The 23,030-nt window shown below is 49.7% G+C and overlaps 1 protein-coding gene across 1 annotated transcript in view; it reads right to left on the bottom strand.

Annotated features, from left to right (window-relative positions):
- Positions 1-23,030, bottom strand: part of Ccdc6 (coiled-coil domain containing 6) — a 106,402-nt gene that overhangs the window by 24,943 nt on the left and 58,429 nt on the right. Inside the window, exon 3 of the mRNA XM_006979044.4 lies at positions 12,648-12,776. Within this exon, the coding sequence (XP_006979106.1) occupies positions 12,648-12,776 (129 nt within the window). The remainder of the gene's footprint in view (positions 1-12,647; positions 12,777-23,030) is intronic.

The following is a 23,030-nucleotide window of genomic DNA, read 5'->3' on the forward strand; positions in this document are numbered from 1 at the left end:
GAGACAAAACACTCACCGTGCAAGAAGGAGGCCCATGATTTGGATCCCCACCATTCACATGGCGTGGAAGTCTATCTGTAATGCCAGGGCTCAGGAGGAAAGAGTACTGGGGCAAGCTGGTCCCTAGGGCAAGCTCCATGGACCCAATCGGCAGGTTCCAGATTCAACGAGAGAGCCTGCCTCAGTAAATAAAGTGGAGTGACCCAAGAAGACACCTGACCCCCAACCCCACATACACACACACTCTGTAAGTAACTCATGAAGTGCTAGGTGTGCCCAAGTCTGAAGCCACCACATAGCAAGCCCCCACTCACACCAAGTATATAGGGAACACAATCTATTCAAATACAAGCACTCCATCAACCAAACACGTAGGCAGGATTCGTTTATCTTGGTTGACTGAGATGAAGACAAAGCCTAAGAAAACATGAGACTTCGGAGCGGTTACAGCTGAAGGTCAGACTACCTCAGCCCACTCTGACCACTAGTCTTTGTTTGTTTTTTGTTTTGTTTTGTTTTTTTTGCTTTTCGAGACAGGGTTTCTCTGTGTAGCTTTGCGCCTTTCCTGGAACTCACTTGGTAGCCCAGGCTGGCCTCGAACTCACAGAGATCCATCTGGCTCTGCCTCCCGAGTGCTGGGATTAAAGGCGTGTGCCACCACCGCCCGGCTCACTAGTGTCTTTTTAATATTGTCTATGACCAGGTATCCAGAGTGCTGACCTAGTTAGTGGTAGATCAGACCCACTTGGAAAAATACCAGCGGAGTATTTAGAAAATGACCCAGGCAAATCAGGAACGAGCTGTGTGTTCTTCACTGCTGGAGTAGGGATGCCACAGGTCTTTGTCTCCTTCTGTCGTCCTTCCCTGTAAGCTAACCCAACTTTTTGCATACACCTCAGAAGAAAGGACCTCAGAGGACTCATGAGGGGTCACAACAGCTGCTGACAGCACAGCGGAACCCCTGCCTGGTGACACACCCTTCACAGAGCAAACCTGCAGAGATAAGCCGGAACCCAGGCGCAGCCTCTGCTGGTTTCTGGGTGAGTACTCAGCCCTGGCAACTCTCCTCCTAGCAGGGAACACCCCTGATTCTGGCCCTTGCCCTCCAGATAACAGTCCTTAAAACAACAACAACAACAACAACAACAACAACAAAACCCACACAGTCCATTTGTGTTAGTTCTAGACCGAGACCCTGCCGCTGCCCCTCCCCCTTACCTGATCAACCAATCAGCAACTGTTTCAGAACTAAGCCTATAGGTTCAAGGGTATCCCCAGGGCTCATATACATGGAAGCTTCAGAGAAGTCAACCAGCAAACATAAAGAGGAGGGAAGGGTGGCCACTTCCAAGTTCCCAAGTTCCAACCATCACTGAAGGTCAGTTACGTACTCCAGAGGCAGAACATGTTTCTGCCCCGGGGGTGAGGGGGTGGGTGGGGGTGGGGGGTGTTGAACAAACTCTCTAGCATGACAAACAGTTCACTGGAATGAAATAGTCGCCTCTTTTCCTTTCCTGCCTTACCCAATTTTAAAAAACAAACATCTATTTTTGTCATTAAAAGAAGAACATCTAAAGGCATCTAATTTTAGAAGTCTGTAATTTCATAACAGAAGCAATCCAGCAACCACCAATAGCAATCCAGCAATAAATTGGCGTTAATTTATGTGTATTAAGCACCCTTAAGGGGAGGATGGATCATTTCCTACAAGGATGGAAGTGAACAAAGGTTCACCTCCCTGGGAGACAGCGAGGGAGCCCAGAGTTAGGCTTGTATAATACAACCTACATCATTTTTCTTTTTGAAGAACTTTCTTCTAAAAACACTGTTTTTCAACCTGTGGCTCATGACACACACGCACGCATGCACACAAGCACATGGGGGTGGGGAGGGGGGTGGAGATTGGGGGGGCGGGGGTTGGGTTATTGAGTGACCCTTTCAGAGGGGTCGCCTAAGACCATCATAAAATGCAGATATTTTTATTATGATTCATAACAGTGGCAAAATTAGTTATGAGGTGGCAACAAAAATAATTTTATGGCCGGGTGGTGGCGGCGGCAGCGGCGGCGGCGGCGGCATCGGTGACGCACACCTTTAATTCCAGCACTCAGGAGGCAGAGCCAGGCAGATCTTTTGTGAGTTCAAGGCCAGCCTGGTCTACAGAGTGAGATCCAGGACAGGCACAAAGCTACACAGAGAAATCTTGTCTCTCAAAACAAAAACAAACAAACAAAAATAATAATTTTGTGGTTGGAGGGCGTCACAACAGCGTGGCAGCATTAGGCAGGTTGAGAACCACTGTTCTAACATCTGCCTGCCTCTGCCTCCCAAGTGCTGGGATTTAAAAGCATGGGCCACCATGCCAGTGGGAACTTTAAAAACAAACAATAAAAACAGACACATGGGTCTCCCTCCCGTGACATCAGCACTCGACTACACAACCTAGCACGCTGGTCCATAACTCTCCTCATTTTTTTTTTTCCTTTTTGACCAAGTAATTACTATGGATGGAAAGCAGGCCGCAAGCCACTGGGTATGTGTCCTTCACTATGTCAAAAACTCAGTGGAGGGGCTGGGGGACGGCTCAGTGCTAAAAGCTCTGGCTGCTCTTGCCTGAGGACCCGAGTTCAGTCTAAGGCACCCAAACCTGATGGCTCACAACCTCCTTATCTCCAGCTTCAAGGGATCCACAGCCCCATGCAGGAGGCCCTCCTAAATCACTCCACATACATATCAATATGTATCACATACATATCAATAAATTTAAATCTAAAAAAAAAAAGGCAGTGGCCAAGTCTTTACAGAAATCCTACCAGCGACTGTCACAAGCCTCGGTTCATTTACTGTTGGGGGAGGCTGGTAGTGGAGAGACAATTCGCACCCGGAAGCAATCTCGCTAGCCCTAAAACGATGTTCTTTAAGGAAATAAAGCCAACGAAACTTCCCGAGATGCACTGTATCCAAAACTGGAGTTTGCTTAACACGAAACCATTTATTATCACCACATTCATCCCACTGCCCTGTGTGGGGCCGAATTTAGCCCTTCATTTATTTCCCGCGTGGGCACCGCTCAGCGCCGTCTGCCCTAAGTCAACCGACATCCATCAGGATCTCAGCAGGTACCCGATGCACTTCAAATGATAAGCAGACAATCTCGGGATGGGGGGGGGGCTCTGGATTTTACCGCCCTCGCCACAGCACCCTAGTGCCCTTTATTAGACCCTCAAGGCCTGATCATCCAATGTCTACCCCTGGATGAAGAGACGTTGCCTCCCCCTGTGCAGGAGAGACGCTGTGAAGGTCCGTCACGTACCGCCACCTGTGTGAAGGGACCCATGTGGAAATATTACCGGACGCTACAAAATAAGGCTAAACAAGAAGAAAGACCACAGTGGAGTTTTTGTAACTTAAGTGAAATTCAAGCGCGTCGGGGGCAAAAATGTCCCTTTCAACGGCTGCAGCACACACGACCTCTCTTCCCCGACGGCAGTGCTCAGAGACCTCTCAGCTGACGCTGTGACATCTCAGCAGCTCAATTCGACAGAACAGATGGAGTATGGAGACTGCCAAGGCTTCTTGAGGGGAGGTAATGACCCCAGTTCATCTACCTCCAGGGCGTAAGGACCCTACATATTCTTCAGCATGGCTGGAGGGGTCTCCATCCCTCTCCTGGAGGAGCAGTGGGTAGGACTCTGGGACCCAAGCTTTGGAAGTAACGGGCATAGCTCCAAAGATCGACTCTCATCCCATTCTGAAATGATAGACTCCCTACTGCTTTAGGAAAGAGGAAGAGGAGGGAAGATGAAGACCTATTACAGCAGCGGGGAGTGGGTGTGGAAACACGGGGCTGTCATGGTAATATTTCCGTTATCTTTTCGTAACTGTTTTCCAAATATTCTTGGGAGAGCAAGGAGTATCACTACAATGCAAACACTGAGTTTAATGAAAGGTTTCGAAACTTCCAGAATTTGAGGTTGACGTTTGAAATTGAGCTTCAAAACGTGTATGGAGGTCACGGGATTTTACTGCCTGAATGCAGGAGAATGCTCAAGGACTAAAGGTTACTCCTCTACTTTCCACACCTTAAAACACACAACCAACAGCAGGTACCACCGGCCCCCTTCCAACAGGCCCTTCCAGCTGCGGGAATCTGCAAGGACAGTTGTCAGTGTGAATGGGACGCTAACAGACCCTGTCTGGTCCTCCCAGCTACGGCTCTAAGATATATACGCTGTTCTCCAACAACAGAAAAGTCAAGGACTTCACTCTTGTATCAATCACAGGCAGGGACAAGCCTCGAACACATCAACCAGTGCTCGCTCTCGCTAGTCCACTCACATGACAAAATATGCACTCCGGTGGCTATGTGTTCTGAGTCACGAGTGGGGTGTCACAGTTTGGCTTTTGTTGCGGGCCACTTATCTTTCGGGCAACATAAAAGGCGTTTTGTAGCACATGAACAACCCCAATGCTAAGGGCAAGAACCCCAAGATGTAAATTTAAAATGTATTAAACATTTCCCTGTTTTGCCTAAAAAAAAAAAAAATGAACGATTGTCAATCTCACATAGAGACTGGTAGGTAGGGAGAAAGGGGGTTCATCATAGGGGGGCTTAAAAGGATGGGGTTGGATGAGGAAGTGTCATTCATAGGGATGTAGGACACTGACAGGGAGCAGGAAGCCTGACAGGGTAGAATGGGGTGGCAGGGAGGAGGGGGTTGATGGGGCACAGAGGTACTAACAAAGATGAGGAAGGTCGATAAGGATTAAAGGAAGATACAAGGGTGTACAGAAGAAAATAATCGGAATGTCGTGTATGCGTGCATGCTGAGTCACAACCTTAATCAATTAAAAAATGTAACAAAAAGGAAACCTTTCCCCAAGGACTCCGGCTCTGTGCCGTACTGGCCGGTGTAGTTTCCTGCAGCTGGAGATGGCACAGGACCCTCGGCTGTGTCCTCAGAAGCTGGGCTCTTATCACGCCCGTGAGTCACCCACCCCGCTAGGACTAGGAACTGAGGGTGACAGTTCATGGGACACCGCTAGCACCGAGGTCTGGCCAAAATGACTCACTGTTAACGACGAGCTTATGCCCTCAAAATGGCGCTGCCACAGCCTGTCTCTCTCCACACCCTGTGAGGGAGAGGAAGGACCCATTTACCACTCCCTAGCATTTCTGTTATCAGCATGGCCGTGTGGTCTGCTGACGCTCTGGTGGCCTCCTCGCTGGAACACTTCTGCCTGCCAGGACATCTGTTCCCCTGAACACGACTGGACGCGGGTGTCTCTCTCTAGCTGGTCTGGGCCTGTCTTTTCTGCCTTCATCTAGGCATGTCCCAGTCTCCTCTGCTGCTTGGTGGCTGCTTCCCTCCCCGGCAGGCCTCCACCCAGCACTTCCTTCATCACTGACCACTGGGGACCACTTGGCGTCCCAGAACAAGGCTCCAGGCCAGGAAACTTCTATCCTCTTTCCCGGGAGACTGTGACAAACGGAGGGTACGTGATAAAGACGTGAGTTCATAAAGAATCATGTCATCTGAGTAGCACAACTGAGGTACGGGCAAAAACGAAGTCCAAGGAGACGGGTCACCAGGACTTACGAGGAGAGAAGCCTCAGAAAGAGAAGGTGTGGGTGAACAGGCTGAGGAGGGGGGAGGTCTGTTGCTCGTGTTCCTGGAACACAGGTAGCCCCAAATACCCAAAGGGACAGGTAACAACAGTTTTTTGTTTTTGTTTTGTTTAAGATTTGTTTTATTACGAGCGTTCACACTTATGTCTGTGCAGATGTATGGGCACTCGTGTGTAAGTGTCCAGAGGCCAGATATGGGCACTGGATCCATCAGAGCTGGAGGTACAGGGCGCTTAACCACCAACTCCACAGCTCCCCAGAGTTTTCTTGAATGCGAGCAGCAGGAAATAGTAGATGGAAGGATTTAGATTGTGGAGATAAACAGATAGAAAATAAAGGATAGCCTCAAGAGGGCCTGGAACCTATTCCAACGGACTGTCTCTGCCCCAGGGTTTTTATAGAGACGCCAAGGGGTGGAGGAAAAGACCTCCTCCCCGCAGCACAGCCAAGTGCAGACAATTTCAGATACCTGCACTCAGGCCCGTGGTCCTGATCATCCTCTGTATGTGGACCTGCTGGGTAAAGCCACGAGGAACCCGAGAATGGGCTCCCACATGGAGGTACAGGTGTTTGTTGAGTTAGCAGCCTTAGGTGGGTGACGGGATTCGAACTCAGTCCTCATGATTTAGCAGCAAGGGCTCTTCGCTGCTGAACCATCTCTCCAGCTCAACAACCTCCACTGTTTAATGGCAGCTGCTGTGGTACTTGCCACCGGGAATGTGATCGCTGGGTCAGCACAGTGACGTTCTAGGGGAGCTTACGACGGAGAAAACAACTGAGCCAAGCGTGGAATGTTACAACGTGTGCGGACGCCTGGCTCACCGGAGGACAGACTGGGAGGCCTGAAGGGGCATGGAAGACAATGTTCTAGGCAGAGGGAACAAGCCCAAGAAAGCTCTGGAAACAGCAAAGCTTCTGACACACCAGAGCATGTTTTTCCACCTGCAGGTCACAGCCTGTTGCTGGATTGGGAAACTGGCCTCGTCTTCGGTGACCCACATCTTCCAAAAATGAGGCAGGACTGAAGAATCAACACTCAGCCCGTGAGCGCCTACCTTCTTAAAGTCACCATCGTCACACACGGTGACACAATGGGTCCTGAGCTGGGTTATCGTGTGAACTGATTCTTCCTGCACCAGAGGAAGAGAGAGAGGGCCTCCATTTACACGCAGCGTGAGAGGGGTGTGTGTGTGTGTGTGTGTGTAAAAACACTCCCTGAAACCTGCAAATTAGATATTATGCCTATTTCACAAAAAGGTCAAACTATAGGCCTGGGGGTCACAGTGCTCATTCCAGAAGAGAGGGAGAACGGATTCCAGGGAAACATCTGGAAGTTACTTTGGCTGAATAGCTGGCATTATAGTTGTTAATGAAATCAAATGACTGCACCAACCCGGAATTCACCCTTCCCATGTGGATTCTGAGAGACTAGAGACAACTCACATAGGAGGACACTCACAATTCCGTGAATAACTGATAGTTACATGGGGCCAATTGTGGGAAGGAGGGAAGGAGGGAGGGAGGGCGGGCGGGTATATCTGGCCCATGGCAGGCAACTGTGTCGTTCAAGTGTGAGCGGAGTCACATGACTGGATTTACTCCCCTCTCTTCCTGCTTGGTGATTTGAGCATCTATGGTGGGTGTTGGACGGCCACTATTTATTTCCCTCTTCCACTGGTCCATCTTGTGTTCCTGGAACAAGATACCCAAAGCCAGGGATACACTTTTGGAGGTTCAAAGTCCAAGACTGGGTTCGGTTCTGAGGAGGGTCCCCTGGGTTGGCATCTCAACATGGTGTGTAGCATTATAGTAGAACACTGGACAGACAGACAGATAGGACAGCAGAGGCCCAGGATTGGAATTGCTTTCATGACTTGGTCTCTCTCCAACACCAGAACTACAGCACTCTGAAGGCAAGGCCCCCAGTGACCCAACTCCTTCCTCCCAGCTCCTACAGGTCCCAGGCCACGCCAGCAGCACCAACCACATCGCCGCACCGACTGGCCACATCCAAGGCCCCGCAGTTCTCATGAGACGGTTTTCTGAGCCAAGTGCTGAGAAGGCCCTGGTAACTAGGGAGCTGGACTCCACCTAATAATCTATATCATGTAACTTGCCTGGTAGACAGGCGAGGACACTCTTACCCAGCTGACAGTAGAAAACATTTCTGGATCAAGACTTTCAGAGAAAGAAAAAGAAAAGGAAAAACTTCGAAATGTTGTTGTTGTCACCTGAGGAATATGTGAAGAGCGAGCAAGAGACCTACGGTGACCAAGCTGTTGGGAAAGACCTACTGAGAAGGATCCACAGGCAACGGACAGTGTTGACTAAAGGCACGCTGGCTGGTCAGACTAGTCAGGTTTACTACTGTGTTCAGCAAAGACCCCGCAGGTTGCCGTTATTTTCCACAGGCTCTCAAACATCTGCTTATAAATTCTCTTCGGCATCAAGCATTTAGAAGGTGAAGTAAACCCTAAGTAAACAGGAACTGTGTGGGTTGCTTGAACAGACAGAAGGTGAGTTCCCTGAGGGACACAGAACATGCTCCCTTGTCTAGAACACCAGACTGGGGACATTCCCTTCGCCCGTCATGTGGCCTTCGTAACAGGAGAGAGCTTGGTACCCCTCTCTCTGAGTCCATCTCTGAGAAGGGAGCCCGAGAGGGTCGGGCCACTGACAGGCCAAACTTATCTGTCACTAAGGAGCAAGTCCCAAGAGTCTCTCCTCCTCTGCAGAAGGTTCTGGAGGAGGTGCAACAGGAAGAAGAGGAGACTGTCGCGACTTCTGAAAGCAGAGTTGATCTCCCCAAATCCTTATTGTCTTGGGTCCCCATAGGGTTTGAGGACGACATTTATCTTTCCAACAACAGGGCCTTTCAAATACGAATTCACAAGCTGCAACAAAAACACCAGCAGCAGCAGCAGCAGCAGCAGTAGCAGCAGCAGCAGCAGCAGCTTTGATGATCCAGGAACCTTACTCATTGGGCAGTTACCCTCCCAAGCCTTGATGATGAAAGAATCCCGGCTCCGCATCTAAGAGAAGACCAAACACTGCTCATTAACCTGTCATGAGGAGGCCCTGACTTTCAACGCCATCAACTGACAGCAAGGGCCCTGCAGAAGTGAGGTCCAGTGTGGCCTCCAGAAGGGGGAGCCCAAGAGCACAGCTCATGGCCAGGTAACCTCTGCTTCATGAAGAACAAGGATGATGCACCTCTTAAAAATTTTACCCTTCCAGCCCAAGATGCACCTTCAAATGAACACAGCGCAGCCAATACAAAGTTCTGGTGGAACACCTTCCAAGAGTCCTTCCTCAGGTTCAATCCACCATGTTAATTACGCTAAAATTATGTTTTGTGCAATTTTTAACAGTGACCATGTGATCCAGCGATTTTCATTCCTAGGTAGGTTTTTTGAGGTCATAAAGTGGGGGGGGGGGGTTCTTGCTGTTCACACAGGAAAACAAAACAAAACAAAAACTGTATACAAATCTTTGTAAAACACTGTTTAACCATCAACTCAAACATCTATTAGATGAGTGGATAAGTAAGATGTGGTATACTCCATACAGTAGGAAATTATTTGGCCAGAAAAGGGATAGAAGAAGTGTGCAGACTTGGAACACTATGCTAAACGAAGGGTTTCTATCTCAAGAACCCACATGCTGTATGGAGTGAGTTGGAAGAAATGCCCAGAGGAGGCAGATCCAGCTACAGAAGGCAGTACAGTGCTTAAGAGGAGCGGGACAGACAGGCGGAGGTACAGAGAGAGCTTCTGTCTGATCCCGAGGGACTGTTCTACAATGACTAACGAACGGGGACACAACCGTGAATGTACTAAACGAAGTATGTGATCCGAAAATTACATCTCAATAGAACCGTGTCGCAATGGGGAGGGGGGGTGGGGGGGCAGCAGCTCGGGCTGCTTGTTCAATGCCCACTTAGCATGCAGGAAGGCCTGGGTTTGATCCCCTGGGTTAGAAACTTGGGTGTGGTGATGTGCACCTCTAATCCCACTGGAGGCAGGAGGACCAGACGTTCAAGGTCATCCTCGTTACAACAATGAGTCTGAGGCCAGCCTGGGCTATCTGAGATCCTGTCTTCAAAAACAGGACAAAAGGAAAACCTAAACAGAGGAAGCAGCTTCGCACCTGGCTCCTTCCTTTCACACCATCAGGCCCTGAACACTCCTCCCACCTCATGCTATCTTCTAACAGGTAAACGACAGCTCCCTTGTGCTCAAAGCAACACTCGGGACGGTTCTGCCTCACCACGGTGTGTATATGGGGCCACAGGGCAGAGCACTCTCTCGTAGCAGCTACGGCCACAACAGTGCCTGACTATCTGCAAAAACAAATGCACGCACCATTGACAGCAACAGGCCACGCAGAGCACGGAACAGCACACACCTTCAAAAGCCATGCTGCCTGTAACAGATGGCACAGCACCCCATCACATACCATACAGGTACACAGAGCGGCTCAGGAGATGCCGTAGAGGCCCCACTGTGGCTCACAAGGAACCAGAACATCCCTCCCCAACGCTGGTTAAGATGACCCGCAGTGTAAAAAGACGCAGTTTAGTTCTTCACACTTGACCACCCAGACCCACCCACACGGACCTCGAGAGAAATGTTAGGCAATGTTACATCTCTCCACTTTAATGAAAATACAATCTTGACAATGCCTCACCCTCAGATGCCCTTCCACCAAGAGGCTCACTCTGCTGGAGACCCTTTCCTAATCAGATGCAAGCTCACAGACAGAATGTACACCTTGGGCTGTTACTTAAGCCTGCGAAGAGTCTAGACCCTGAAAGACAGTGCATTCCACCATCCATGCTCCAGGCTGGCCTTCACACCCCTTTGTACGTTTCCTCTGAGATGGATACATTCCATCCTACAGCACAGTTCCTGAAGCAGGAAGGTAAACAACTCAAAATAGCTTCATGAAGCCCCTGAAACTCACTAGACTTACTGGGCCCCTCCCTGCCCGAGTCAGCAATAAAAACCTAAGAGTCCCTCACCTCAGACTCCAGGAACCAAAGCTGCAAAGAAGACTTGAGGCCAGACCGGCTGGCTGCCCGGAAGCGGCAGGAACTGGCCCACCTGCCTAGGAGAGGTCTGGACTCAATCTGCTGAACATGCCCGCAGGCTGTGCAGTGTGCTCCAGGTTTCCAGCTTTGGTGAGCTGTCACCTGTGCTGGGGTAGGCCTTAGGGATAAGAGCTGTCTCTGAGTCATTTCTGCTCCTATAATAACCCCTCGCCCACATCCCTGTCAGCAATCTCATTAAAACTCACTGGTTCACCAGGCTGGACTTTGGTAGTATCCATATCTTGCCTGCTGTGAGGTCCCTACCTGGGGTGAGTAGACATGTGTGTTGTGTCTCCCCTGGAAAACTGCTGGCACCGGACAGGACACCCATTCCCTACCTCATGCCAGCTTACTTCCTCCACCTTGTGGCCACAACTGAGAGCCGGGGACGAGGGTCACAGCTTATGAACACATACCAGGCAGAGGCTGCCGAAAATACCAGCTAGCAACACGGTAACATCCCAGCACAGTTCACGCAGTACCGAGACTGTGAGACTCTAACTGGGCTGCCTGGGTGTCCCTCGGTGAAACGGTCTAGATGCCTGGGACCTGGATCCCGGATTAAGACACAAATCCTCGGAGGTTTACCTGGCTGGGCTGTTTACCATCACAGCAATGGAAAACACTGGAACAAAATGGTTTAAAACTGGGGAAACAAGTCTTCTAAAACTTAGATATCACATCTACCCTGGAAAGGCGATGAACAGAAATAGAGTGCTCTTAGGTGTAGTTAGGAAACAACCAGCCCTTGGAAACCCAATCTGACATGGAAGGGGTGAGGACCTTTTTAAAGGAACCATTCAGCCCCACAAAACCCAGGGACCATCGGTCCCTTCCTTGGATACCTTTGGGCAGGGCTCTATGTAAGTAACAAGAAAAAGAAAAGTCACTGTTGGCTGGAAATGCCTCTCACTCCCATCCTGGCTCCAACTCGGGCAACTGTTAACAACCAGAGTTAGAGAGTGACGGGCCAATGGGTCAGCACAGGGATGGACAAACAGAAAAGATGTAGGCTACGAGAGGGATCGAAGTGTTAGCCTGAGAGGTGTAGCCAAATCATTATATGGTGTTCAGCATCTGTAAGACAAGAGCTGGGATGTCTTATCCTACCCGGCTCAGCTTTGTGTGGAAGGCCAGACACACACACCGTGAACGGCCTTTTAGAAGGTGTCTTAGGGAAATGTCATTTTGGGCTGCCGAGTGAGAAAAGGCACCCAAGGTCCCAGTCCCGGGGTCCAGCAGCCTGAACGGAAGGATGGCGGCTGCCACAGCCGTGTATGACTTGAGTAGAAGGACCAGTGTGTGCTTCTAAGGCTAGCTCTGGAATGGGCACCCACCCCAGCCTGTCAGACACGCGGATGGGTCCAGTTATACCAGCGTTCCCTGTTTTCTTTGCTAACGGAGACCTGGGGCTCAGAGAAGTGAGCACAGTTCATCAGGGCCATCCTACCCAGGATGAGCCGACCAAGTCTACCACTCCTTTATCCGTCTTCAGAAGGCTAGCCGAGCGGAGCCTGTTCCTGCGAGAGGGCTAGAATTGTGGGAAGATGTCCATCGTTTCTGCTGAACCACTCCTGAAAGCAGCTTTTGGTCCCCACAAGCCTGCCGTAGGACTGACCCAGAAACCGTCCTGGCGTTAGAACCTTCCCCCTCTACTTCACAGAAAAGGAACCTGATGTCCGTCCATCCGTCTGTCCCCCCACCCCCACCCCGTAAATCAGGAGCTCACCGCAGTGTTTGTGACTAAAGTGAGCGAGCGTATGAGAGAATGAACAGGGACTCTGGAAACTCACCGACACTTGCTGTGGGAGGGAGGGAAGAGCTGGAAGGAGTCTCCCTCTCCTCCTTCTCCGCGACCCCACCCCCCACCCCCCCACCCCCCACCAAGGTAGGCTTAAAGAGAAAGCCTGGGGAGCTGGGGCTCACCTGCTCTAAGGTGAGCTGCTTGGAGATGGTGTCATTCTCCAGCTTCTTAATCTTCTTCATCAGCTTGTTGACCTGAAACTCCTGTTCCTGCTCCAGATGCTGCTCCAGCTCCGCTTTCTCATGCTGCAGCTGGAAGAGAAGAACATGGGTGTGGGCCCCGAGCGACTCCAACGCCATAAACACCATGCAAATCCGGGCTTCCGAAGGCTGCACCACTAGGAAGCCGCTCGATCACACACACACACACACACACACACACACACACACACACACACACACACACACACACACAACAAGGGTGCCCGCCTGTGCTCACACGCGCACGACTGGTAGCTGCTTCCATGTGTACGCCGGGCATCATCCGAAGAGCAAATACTAAACCACAATTAAACACGGTTAGCTATTCTAACAGAGTTCAGTGGATGTCTCTGCGGGGAGGAATTGGGGATTCGAAGAACAGAAGGGAGGGGCACTTGAGAACACATACTGCCATCTCTCTAAGTTATACATCATGGGCAGAAAGACTAAAGGACTTTGGGCACACGCATGCCAATAGCACGTGGAGGTCAAAGGGCAACTTTCAAGAGAAGGTGAGCTCTCCTCTTCTGCCCTGGAGACTTGGGACTGAACTGACGTCGTCATCGTCATTGGGCTTTTGTGACAAGTGCCTCTGCCCACCCCGCTCAGCCATCTCACCGGCCCGAGGAATTTTCCATGTAGAAACTGCACACTGCCAGTCATCAAATTAACTGTAAGCTACTCAGATTTGCATCACGACTGTAGAAGGAGATGTCACAATCCAAAAATACACTTAGCAAATTATTCAGAATTATGCGATTTCCCAAGGTGCGCGTAAGCTAGTGTTGGCAAAAATCAGCAACATTAGTTTTCTTTGCATAATGAAATCATCCATCACACCTCCTACGTCTTGCTAAAGAACCCAGGGCGTGGGGGGTGGGGGAAGGAACAGGGAGGAACCTCAGATATGCAATTAAAAGTTAAAGCCATGGTGTTACAAGTAAAAATTTTACGTAATTTTTTAAAATACAAACCAACCTTCAAAACCCACAGGGGAGGCCAGAGTGCTCATGAATAACCAGCCATGATGTCCGGCACTCTGGGTGGGCGGGGTCAATGAGACAGGGACAGTCAGCCCTCTGCTTCAGAACCCTGGAGAAGCTAAGTAAAAGCTGCTGGGAACAATGAAGTACACCAAGTTGAACTCTCGCTGAACAGTGTGTTCTGCCTGAGCAGTGGAGCCCACCACAGTCACCTCCATTTTTATACAGAACACAACAGCTCACCGAACAAGAGTCCGGAACCACAACCCTGCTCCTGACCCCATCCCCCAGCAAACCCAAGACAGGCCAGGAAGGCTGCCCTTAGACTCTGCCGCCAGGTGTGCCTAGAGACATGTTTGGTACCTGGAGAGTCAAATGATGAAATCCAAGAAAAATGAGGCTGGCCACTCTTCCTCAGGAGGGCACAGCGGGTGACTGGGAGACCCCGGCCAGGACACCACACACTCACATCTGGCAGGCTTTCTGCTGCTTAGGAAGTGCACACTCTGTTTAAAAGCAACTTTCAACCTGAGGTCATCTTCCGCCACGGGAAGCGTTAACTGAAACATCTGCCGTATCATCTCCAAAAGCAAGCTAAGCTGGTCACCCTTGCAGGGACCCAGAAGGATAACGGAAAGCAGATGTGAGGGGATGCTTACAGGGGTAAACCTATTCTTAGCTCCTTCTTGAAAACTCAGGTTCTGCAAGACCATGCAGTAATGAAAACTACACGAATAGACGGAGCCCCGGGAAGAGACTCTGAGCATTGGACCCTGGAAAATAAGCAAGATGTTCACCAAATACTGCCATTCCACACCTGTGTGGTTGGAGGTATGATGGTGGTGGTAGGTAAACCCACTGTTAAGATGTCCCCGTGCCTTGAAACAGACTAGCGACATTAGGCCTGTCTGTGAGGTAAGGGCAAGAGGCGCCTAAGTCTTAAACCCTTTAATCCGTTTGCATAAAGGTGTTTCTAAATACATCCAACGTGTTTTTCAACGGCAGACATTTTATTAGCTAAAAATGGCTCCTTTAATTTTTCTTTCCTTTTTTTTTTTTTTTTTTTAAGAGTACTATTGATTCTGCCCCAGGTAAATTAAAACAATAAAGAATGGAATCTAACACGGCGGGAAAGCTTCTGGCCTAACCAGCATCATCTGTCAGAGAATGTTAATCCGAGAACAGAGAGGCTCCGGCTGATGGCAGGAAGTCATATTTAGACAGATGTTCGGCTGCTGTCAATAACCAGTGATGCATTTCCCTTAAAAGACTGCACGGTGAACTTGGAACAAAGGCTGTAAAGACTCTGCGTCTTCTGTTTCCTCAAGAGCCATGTCCTCAGGAAAACTGGATGCTAAAGCTGTCATTACTAGGACAAGGTCCCCAGGTTCCCCTAACCACTTGGAAGCTACCAAGCTACCCCAAACCCTGAGGCTCCTGGAGATTCACAGCCGTTCTTGTCCCCCAAGGAGAAAACAGAGTCAGCAGCCCTCTGCGGCTTCCTCTGCCACCTCTCAGGTGACAGGTGATTCAAGGCAGCGCATGGAGCTTCTGAGCAGAGGAAGCCAAAAATAGGGTTCAAAGAGAGGAGCACAGGGATGTCCTACACCCCCACAGGGATGGGATGAGGTTTAAGATGAAGGGGGGACAGGGAGGGAGGTGGAGCGGGGGAGAAGCAGGGAGTAGGGAGGGGGAGAGGTGTGGGGGGGGAGGGCTGGCAGTAATGTTCAAAGGACTACACAGTTTGCTGCAGATAGTCTGTCTGCCTGAGATAAAAATGAAAAAATTATCCGTGCTGAGTACCCTTAACCTGAAAGTCGTCCCAAACGCTTCAAAAATCTGAAACTATCTGAGCACCGAGAAAACCCCACAGGTAGTAAGTGTCACACCTGCCTTCATGTCAGGGTAAAACTAAGGGAGGGGGGGGCATTCAACCCCGAAACCAAATCCAGGCTGGATGCAATGCTCACACTGTGTGATGGACATTCAGTGAATTTTGTGTTTTCAGACTCAAGTCCCTTTGTCCATTAGGAATAAACAGACAACCCTAACTCCTAAAATACCTGAAATTCCCTACACTGTGTGTCTCAAGCATTTCAGAAGAGACCCTCAACCTACCCTCACCTTAATTCAAGCCATCCTGGACTCGAATGGACACCCCGACTCCACCTGCTGGTTCAAACCACAGCTCATGACACTACAAACCCTCCAGAGAACCCTAGTGGAGGCAGATCGGAGACACGTCACCAGAAATTAGCTCCAGGACCCTCTCTGCTCTGTCTCCAATACGGGTGAAACCCTCAAATACATCCTTTAAACTCTGAATCTCATCAGAGCCCTTCACACACTGCTAGTAAGGTCTCCGAGTCTTAACGAAAACTAAAGTAAACTTGAGCAAAGTAAGCAAGCAAACTTTCCGACGTGCCTGAAATCAACCGCCAGTGTTTCCTTAATGCATCTCTACTGCTAAATGCTTCCTGGGATGAAAAGAGTCGTTCTGAAAATTAAAGAGTTTAGGGGCTGAAGATGGCCCATAACGGCCCTTACAGAGGGCAAGAGCTCTGTCCCCAGCACCCACATGATGGCTCACAGCCAATTCTAACTCCAGTTCCAGAGGGATCTGATGCCCTGTTCTGACCTCCCCAGGTTATGCACGCACGTGATGCACATACATACACACTCAGGTGTGTGCATACATACGCATGAAATAATGTTTTGAAATCAAGGGTTTAAGCACACTCTCTAGGAGGTCATCTCAATGATTATGGAGTAACTTATAATAATAACAGTTATGGTGTATACTGTTAATACTGACAACAGCAAATCTATGAAACTAGAATCATGGTACACAGTAAGACGTTCACCTAGCAGGTTTCACTTTAAGACAGGATCCCAGTTGCTCAGGGGAACACGTAAACCTCCTGCCTCCGCCTCTTCAGGAGCTGGGATGACAAGCCTACAGAACCAGATGACCTTGTGCTCTCAAAAGCATTTGCTACGACGGGGAGGAGAGCGCAACTGTTCACCCTGGGCACCACCCTGAGCAGCCACGGGTGCCCACAAGGTGGCCCTTGCCAGGTCCCAGGCTGCACGGCAATGCTGTGGGTCTTCCTGATGCGCTCTCACCAGTATTTGAGGGCCACCCCAGGACCCAGCTTCCTCAAGGAGACCCGAGGCACCCCACTCAACAGCCTCTTTGTGTACAACTCCCTGCTCCCCCCGCCCCAATATCCTCAGATGACTGACGGCTCAGACGGCCACAGCCACCTGCACGGGACCAGTTAAAACCTACCACAGGACAGTCACTGGAATTAGTGTCATTCACCTAGTCCTTGAGAAAATATCTCAAAATGTCTGAGAACATTCATCACCCCTCAGGAACCAATTGTACATCCCTCGACTGAGAGGCAACTCAGATGCACACCGTGAGCCCTGGGATCACCGCTAGGGTCTGAGCGCGCTCTGACTTCAATTCAGAATTCCATTCGATTCTTAATTCAGAGCGTGCTCTGATTTCCAACCCTTGACACTGCTGGTCCCGACCTTCTTGAGCTCAATGGCTCCCTCATGTCTCTCTGTCCTCCACCACATCAATTCGGCTTCTGCCAGGGCTGTCAAACACCCTCGATGACGCAGTCCAGCTGAGGTCTTACTACCTTTCATGAGATTATGTCAGTGGATATCCCCAGACCCACTGACGACCATGGATCTGAGTCTTCAGCAGATCTGGATCAGCAGAAGTCTTGGCTAGGGTTTCTATTGCTGTGATGAAACACCATGACCAAATAACTTAGGGAGAAAAGGGTTTATTCGGCTTACACTTCCATATTGCTATTTATCCCGGAGGGAAGTCAGGACAGGAACTCAAGCAGGGCAGGAACCTGGAGGCAGGAGCTGATGCAGAGGCCATGGAGGGGTGTTGCTTACTGGATTTCTCCATATGGTTTGCTCAGTCTGCTTTCTTATAGAACCCAGGTCTACCAGCCCGGGAATGGCACTACCCACAATGTGCTGGGCCCTCCCCCATCTATAGTTAAGAAAACGCCCTACAGGCATGCCTACAGCCTGATCTTATGGAGGCGTTTTCTCAATGGAGGTTCCCTCCTCTCAGATGACTATAGTTGGTGTCAACTTGGCATAAATCTGGCCAGCACAGCAAGCAAGCCCTGATAATCCAGTATCCTCTTCAATACTCTAAAATAACTGCCTATTAGCTGCAAATCAAGTCCAAAGACATTTCCATAACATTCAAGTCCTTCTGTAATCTAGTCCAGTCAGCTGCTGGGCTTTCCTCCATGCTTAGTACAAGTAACAGCATGAGGTTCACCCCAAAGCAGAAATGGATGGGCCTGAATAAGGGAGCGGCTGTGGAGATAAACCTTGGGCTATGGAGATGGTTCAGTGGGTGAAGCCCCTGCCATGTAAGCTTGAGGACGCTGTTGGCCCAGCACCCATGTACAATGTTGGCTGAGGTGCTGGCATGCCTATAATACCAGAGCTTGGGGGTTGGGGAGGGAGACAAGCAGATCCCAGAAGCTCACTCACTGGCCCACTGAAGAGATGAATTAGAGAGCTCTAGGTTCAGAGAGAAATAAAGTGGGCTGAGCTTGGCTCCTCGATGAAACAATCTCCAGAACCCACGGAAGACCACCAGGTGTGAGCATGCATCTGCAATCTCAGGGCTCCTAAGAGAGGCGGGAGGCAGAGGCAGGAGAACCCCGGAAGCTCCGCGGCATAGGGAACTGTGACCCCATGCAGTGCACAGGACAGAAACTTGCCGTCACAGGCTGGCAAGGCAGCCAGCCAGAAGCCTTGCAGGTAAAGGGAAATGCAGGGTTTCCAGCCAAGGTCTCTGGCTTCAAACGCTCTGCCCTTGGCCTTGACGTAAGCGGCGGCCGCCCACACTGTACTGCCCTTAAGGGTAGGGACCAGGACTCTTTACTCCAGAATCTCCCGAGAAAACTCACACAGTGGCTGGATGAATGACGGCACCCACACTCTGTGGGCACTGTCTGCCCTAGACTAGGCCTCGGGATGAGTGAAAACAACTCGCTCGGTATGTACCAAGGACACCATAATGAGCGTACCAAATCCATACCAAGAACAAAGCTGTGATGGTGTCGAAGTTCGACTACACCCCAGGAGGCTGCAGAATGCAACTAGTGCCTGCCACTGTCCGCTCAAGAGCCCTCACCCAAGTCGACACATCCAGGCTCCCCAAAGCCCCGCATGCCTCTCCCTGACCATACCCCATCCCCAAGGCCCTCAAACCCCCTTTCTCACGGCAGTCACGTCCCCACATCCTTTTATTTCCTTTTCTTTGACTGCCTGTCCACATTTAGATACAGCTTTGCCTGCTTTTGTGTTCCTTTGAACGTTTGTTAAAATGTTAAATGTACTTGTGATAAGTCAAACCGCGTTGAATGTCCAACTCAATGAGTATGTCATGTTCATCCTTTGGTGGTCACAGACACTGAGTTAGTTCCAGCTGGTGGTTATTAGGAATGATAAGACAACAGAACCTCTTCTCCAGGGGTGGTGTCCACGTGCAGACAGGGTGACCCCGAGGGACGAGTGTGGCTGCCGCATCATTGGGAGTCAAGATTTCCAGCTTCCTTAGGAAATGCAAATCTCTTCCAAAGATGCCACAGTTCCGCTTCTCTCTGAGCAGCGGGTGCATGGTAAGCTGTTAGCACTTTTGCTGGAGTTCTGGACTTTCTCACTTGTGTCCTGGCCATTCAGCTATCTACCAGCAAGAGCAGCTTGGTCAAATTCTCTGTCATTTCTCCTCCTGACTGTGTCTGCGTCTGTCTGTCTGTCTGTCTGTCTGTCTGTCTGTCTGTCTCTCTCTCTCTCTCAGGACTACAGTTCCACATTGGCTGTGTGTGTCACAGGCACCTGGTCCCTCTCTCTGGCTTCCCTTGCACCCTGTCCTTAAGCAATCTCCTGTGGCGTCTTTGACCCTCAGGGCACATCTCCTAGGGATGGTGCTGATTGCTATAGAGATAACTAGCTCCTAATGACAGTACCTCCAGCCTGACTTATCGTCACTAGCCAGGATGTCTCCACTGAGCCAGGGCCTCTGTCCAAAGGCCTGTTTTCTCCATCTAGAGTCTAGACATCTCTACTGAGTTTCCAGCCGTCTACATCAACCTACTCCGCCAGCTGCTTTCCCACTTTGAATGATGGGAACTGCTTTTCCAGCCACAGAGGCCCACACCTGTAGGTCTCCTGTGATGCTCTTTTGTTTGAAAGAGGTTCCTATTGATGGCTAAAGTTCATTCCGTCAAGTCAACCACCTGTCAAGACACAAGATGCACACTTCCAACTAGAAATAATAATGCTCCCCCTCCCTCTCATAAATCCAGCAAGCTTTTGCCCTGGCTTTACCTAACGATTTTTATTTTCCTTTAACCTTTATTTTCCTTGCTATCTACTCCATCTCATATTTTACGTCAAAGTCAAGACAGAAGCTTCCGACCCCTTACCATTTTTCCAGACTGACTACTAACTCACTTAAGGATGAACTGCGTGTGCGAACACTCTCGTGCAGACTTCCAGAGAAACGTGGCAATGTTGGGGCTTTCCATCTTTTTTTTGAATGTGCATGGGTGCTTTGCCAGCATGTATGTCTCATACACCACACGTGTTCAGTGCCCATAGAGGCTAGAAGAGAACCGGAGCCCCTGAAATTGGAATCACGGACGGTTAAGGCACAGTGTGGGTGCTGGGAATCGAACCCGGGTCCTCTGGAATTGCAGCCAGTGTTCTCAAGCACGGAGCCATCTCGCCAGGCGCTAGGCAATGTTTTGTCACTGAAGAGCTCTGTCGTTTTTCTCTCGTCCTCATACTGATCCCGTTCTACTGAGAGCTGCCCCGGCATGCTATTTACTGGAGCATTTGGATTTATGCTTTGGCCACCGGTGGGTCTGTGGCATTTCAAATGCAGTTTAAGCAATCTGGCAGCTCCCTGCAGCTGTTTTGTGAATGGAACTTATTTGCTCCATGAAAGGAAATGAAAACCAGACAGAGATGAGAGTCTGGTAATTGGGAATGAGAAGCAAGTAGAAAAACAAACCTTCTGACTGTTTTGATAGCTATAATGTAAAAGCAATCTCGCTCGGTCAGTATTCTCTCCAAACACTACTGGCCACAAGGACCACGGGTCCAGCCAATCTAACGAAAAACATATAGCAAGGTCCCTTCACCTCCCCCACAGGAGGCCAAGTTGTCATCTGAATGGATGCCAAGGCATTCTTGACCTTGGTGACCCTGAAATTAACAAAACAGTTTCTTATTATCGCTACGTCATGTGATTTTGCTGCCTGCACAAACTATAAAATGAGTTACCACCTTTGTGGAAATGGCAGGAAATGACCTCAAATCCTAGTGTGCGTCTTTGAAAATGAAGGTCTGGGAGTCTCCGCTCACTTCCAGTGAAGTGAGCTACAGACACACCAGGCTACTACTCAGAGGCATAGCACTTAGGGGGTTCTGGGAAAAATACGTCCAATCTGGCGGTACCGAAATGAAACAAAACTTCTCCATCAGTGAGAAGGCGGGGGGCAAGTTTCTTTTCGATGGCTGAGACAAAGCCCCATGACCAAGGCAACGTATCAAAGGAAGCGTTTGGTTGGTCTCGCGTGGTCACCAAATGGCGTGGCGGCAGGAACAGCTGAGAGCTCACATCCTGACCCACAGGGAGGAGGCACAGGGGGAGTGAACTCGAAATGGCACAAGTCTCAAAGCATGTCCCCAGCAGCATACTTCCTCCAGCAAGACCATCCCTCCTCATCCTACCTCAGCAGGCGGCAACTGAGAATCAAGGACTCAGACATACAGGAGACTATGGGGGCCATTCACGCCAACCATCACAGCAAGGGCAGGTAGGCAAACAAGAACTGGACACCGCCCATGTTTTTATTCCCTTGTGAGAGACGGAAGGATGCTATTGCTGCTGCATGGCACCAGTCTGAAGCACTGGCCATCATCCTCTGCATGATGCCCATCCGAGGCACCGGCTGGCAATCTCCTGGTGCTAGGGGCTTTACCACCAGTTCTGCACGAAACTTCCTTCCGTGTTTCTGCAGATGCTAGAAAACTAACTGAACTACTGTAATTCTAGAAGGCAATCTAACCTTGGGGGCCAAGCCAGTAACAAAAATGGCACCCGAGAGGCTGGAGAGAGAACAGCTCCAGCAGTTATGGGTACCCACTGCTCTTTGCAGAGGACCTGAGTTCAATTCCTGTGGGAGCCCGTTCTCGGGTTCCTCGTGGCTTTACCCAGCAGGTCCGAATAGAGGATGATCAGGACCACGGGCCTGAGTGCAGGTGTCTGAGATGGTCTGCACTTGGCTGTGCTGGGGGAGGAGGTCTTTTGCTCCACCCCTTGGTGTCTCTATAAAAACCCTGGACCAGAGACAGTCCGGGCCCGTTGGAATAGGTTCCAGGCCCTCTCGAGGCTATCCTTTATTTTCTATCTGTTTATCTCCGCAACATTCTCCGCTATAAATCCTTCTATCTAATATTTCCTGCTGCTCGCACTCAAGAAAACTCTGGGAAGCTGTGGGGGTGGTGGGTAAACGCCCCACAGAATGGCGCCATGAACAGGGACTAAAGAAAAAGGGACTGAAGAAAAAAAGGGGGAACAAAAAAAGGGGGGACTAAAGACAAATGAACAGGGACTTAAGACAAAGTAATAGGGACTAAAGATAAAGGAAAATAATAGTTTTAATACAGAGTTTTTGGTGAAAGTGCTGAGTCAGCCCTGCCAGTGGAAAGGCATGCCGGTGTTATGGAATATATATATTTTTATATATATATTTTTTTGGTGAGGCAGGGGTTTTATCCTCGAGAGAAAAGGAAAGCGGACTGGAAGGATGTCCGATGCTGCAGCGAAATTCTCTTCTGTCAAAATTTTCTATCTTCTATCCCTTTCTCAAATTCTATCTGTGATAAGTATTAGGTATAGGGTAGTAATATAGTTTAGGAAAAACTTAGAAGTGTAAGATTGTGTAGGAAAAAATAAGTAAGGCAACTAGACAGAAAAACTCTTCAATTTTCTAACTTTGGGGGCTTTGAAAGCAAACTGGGGAAAAAAATCTTTCTTTGGGCTTTACGGGAAGTAAAAAAGCTCTTCTTTGAGCTTACGGGGAAGAAAAAGTTTCCTATGGAACCTGGGGACGGCTGAAATGCTAAGTCCAAGTGGCAGGAGAAAGTAATTTCTCCCTGAGGCAAAAATGGGGGTGTAAGAAGTCAAAGTTTAAAGTTAAAAAGTTTTGGGAAAAGTTGGTCTTTCTCCTGGGGGGAAAGAAATCTTTCT

The sequence above is a fragment of the Peromyscus maniculatus genome, chromosome 21 (genome assembly GCF_049852395.1).
Source record: "Peromyscus maniculatus bairdii isolate BWxNUB_F1_BW_parent chromosome 21, HU_Pman_BW_mat_3.1, whole genome shotgun sequence".
NCBI classification, from domain to species: domain Eukaryota; kingdom Metazoa; phylum Chordata; class Mammalia; order Rodentia; family Cricetidae; genus Peromyscus; species Peromyscus maniculatus.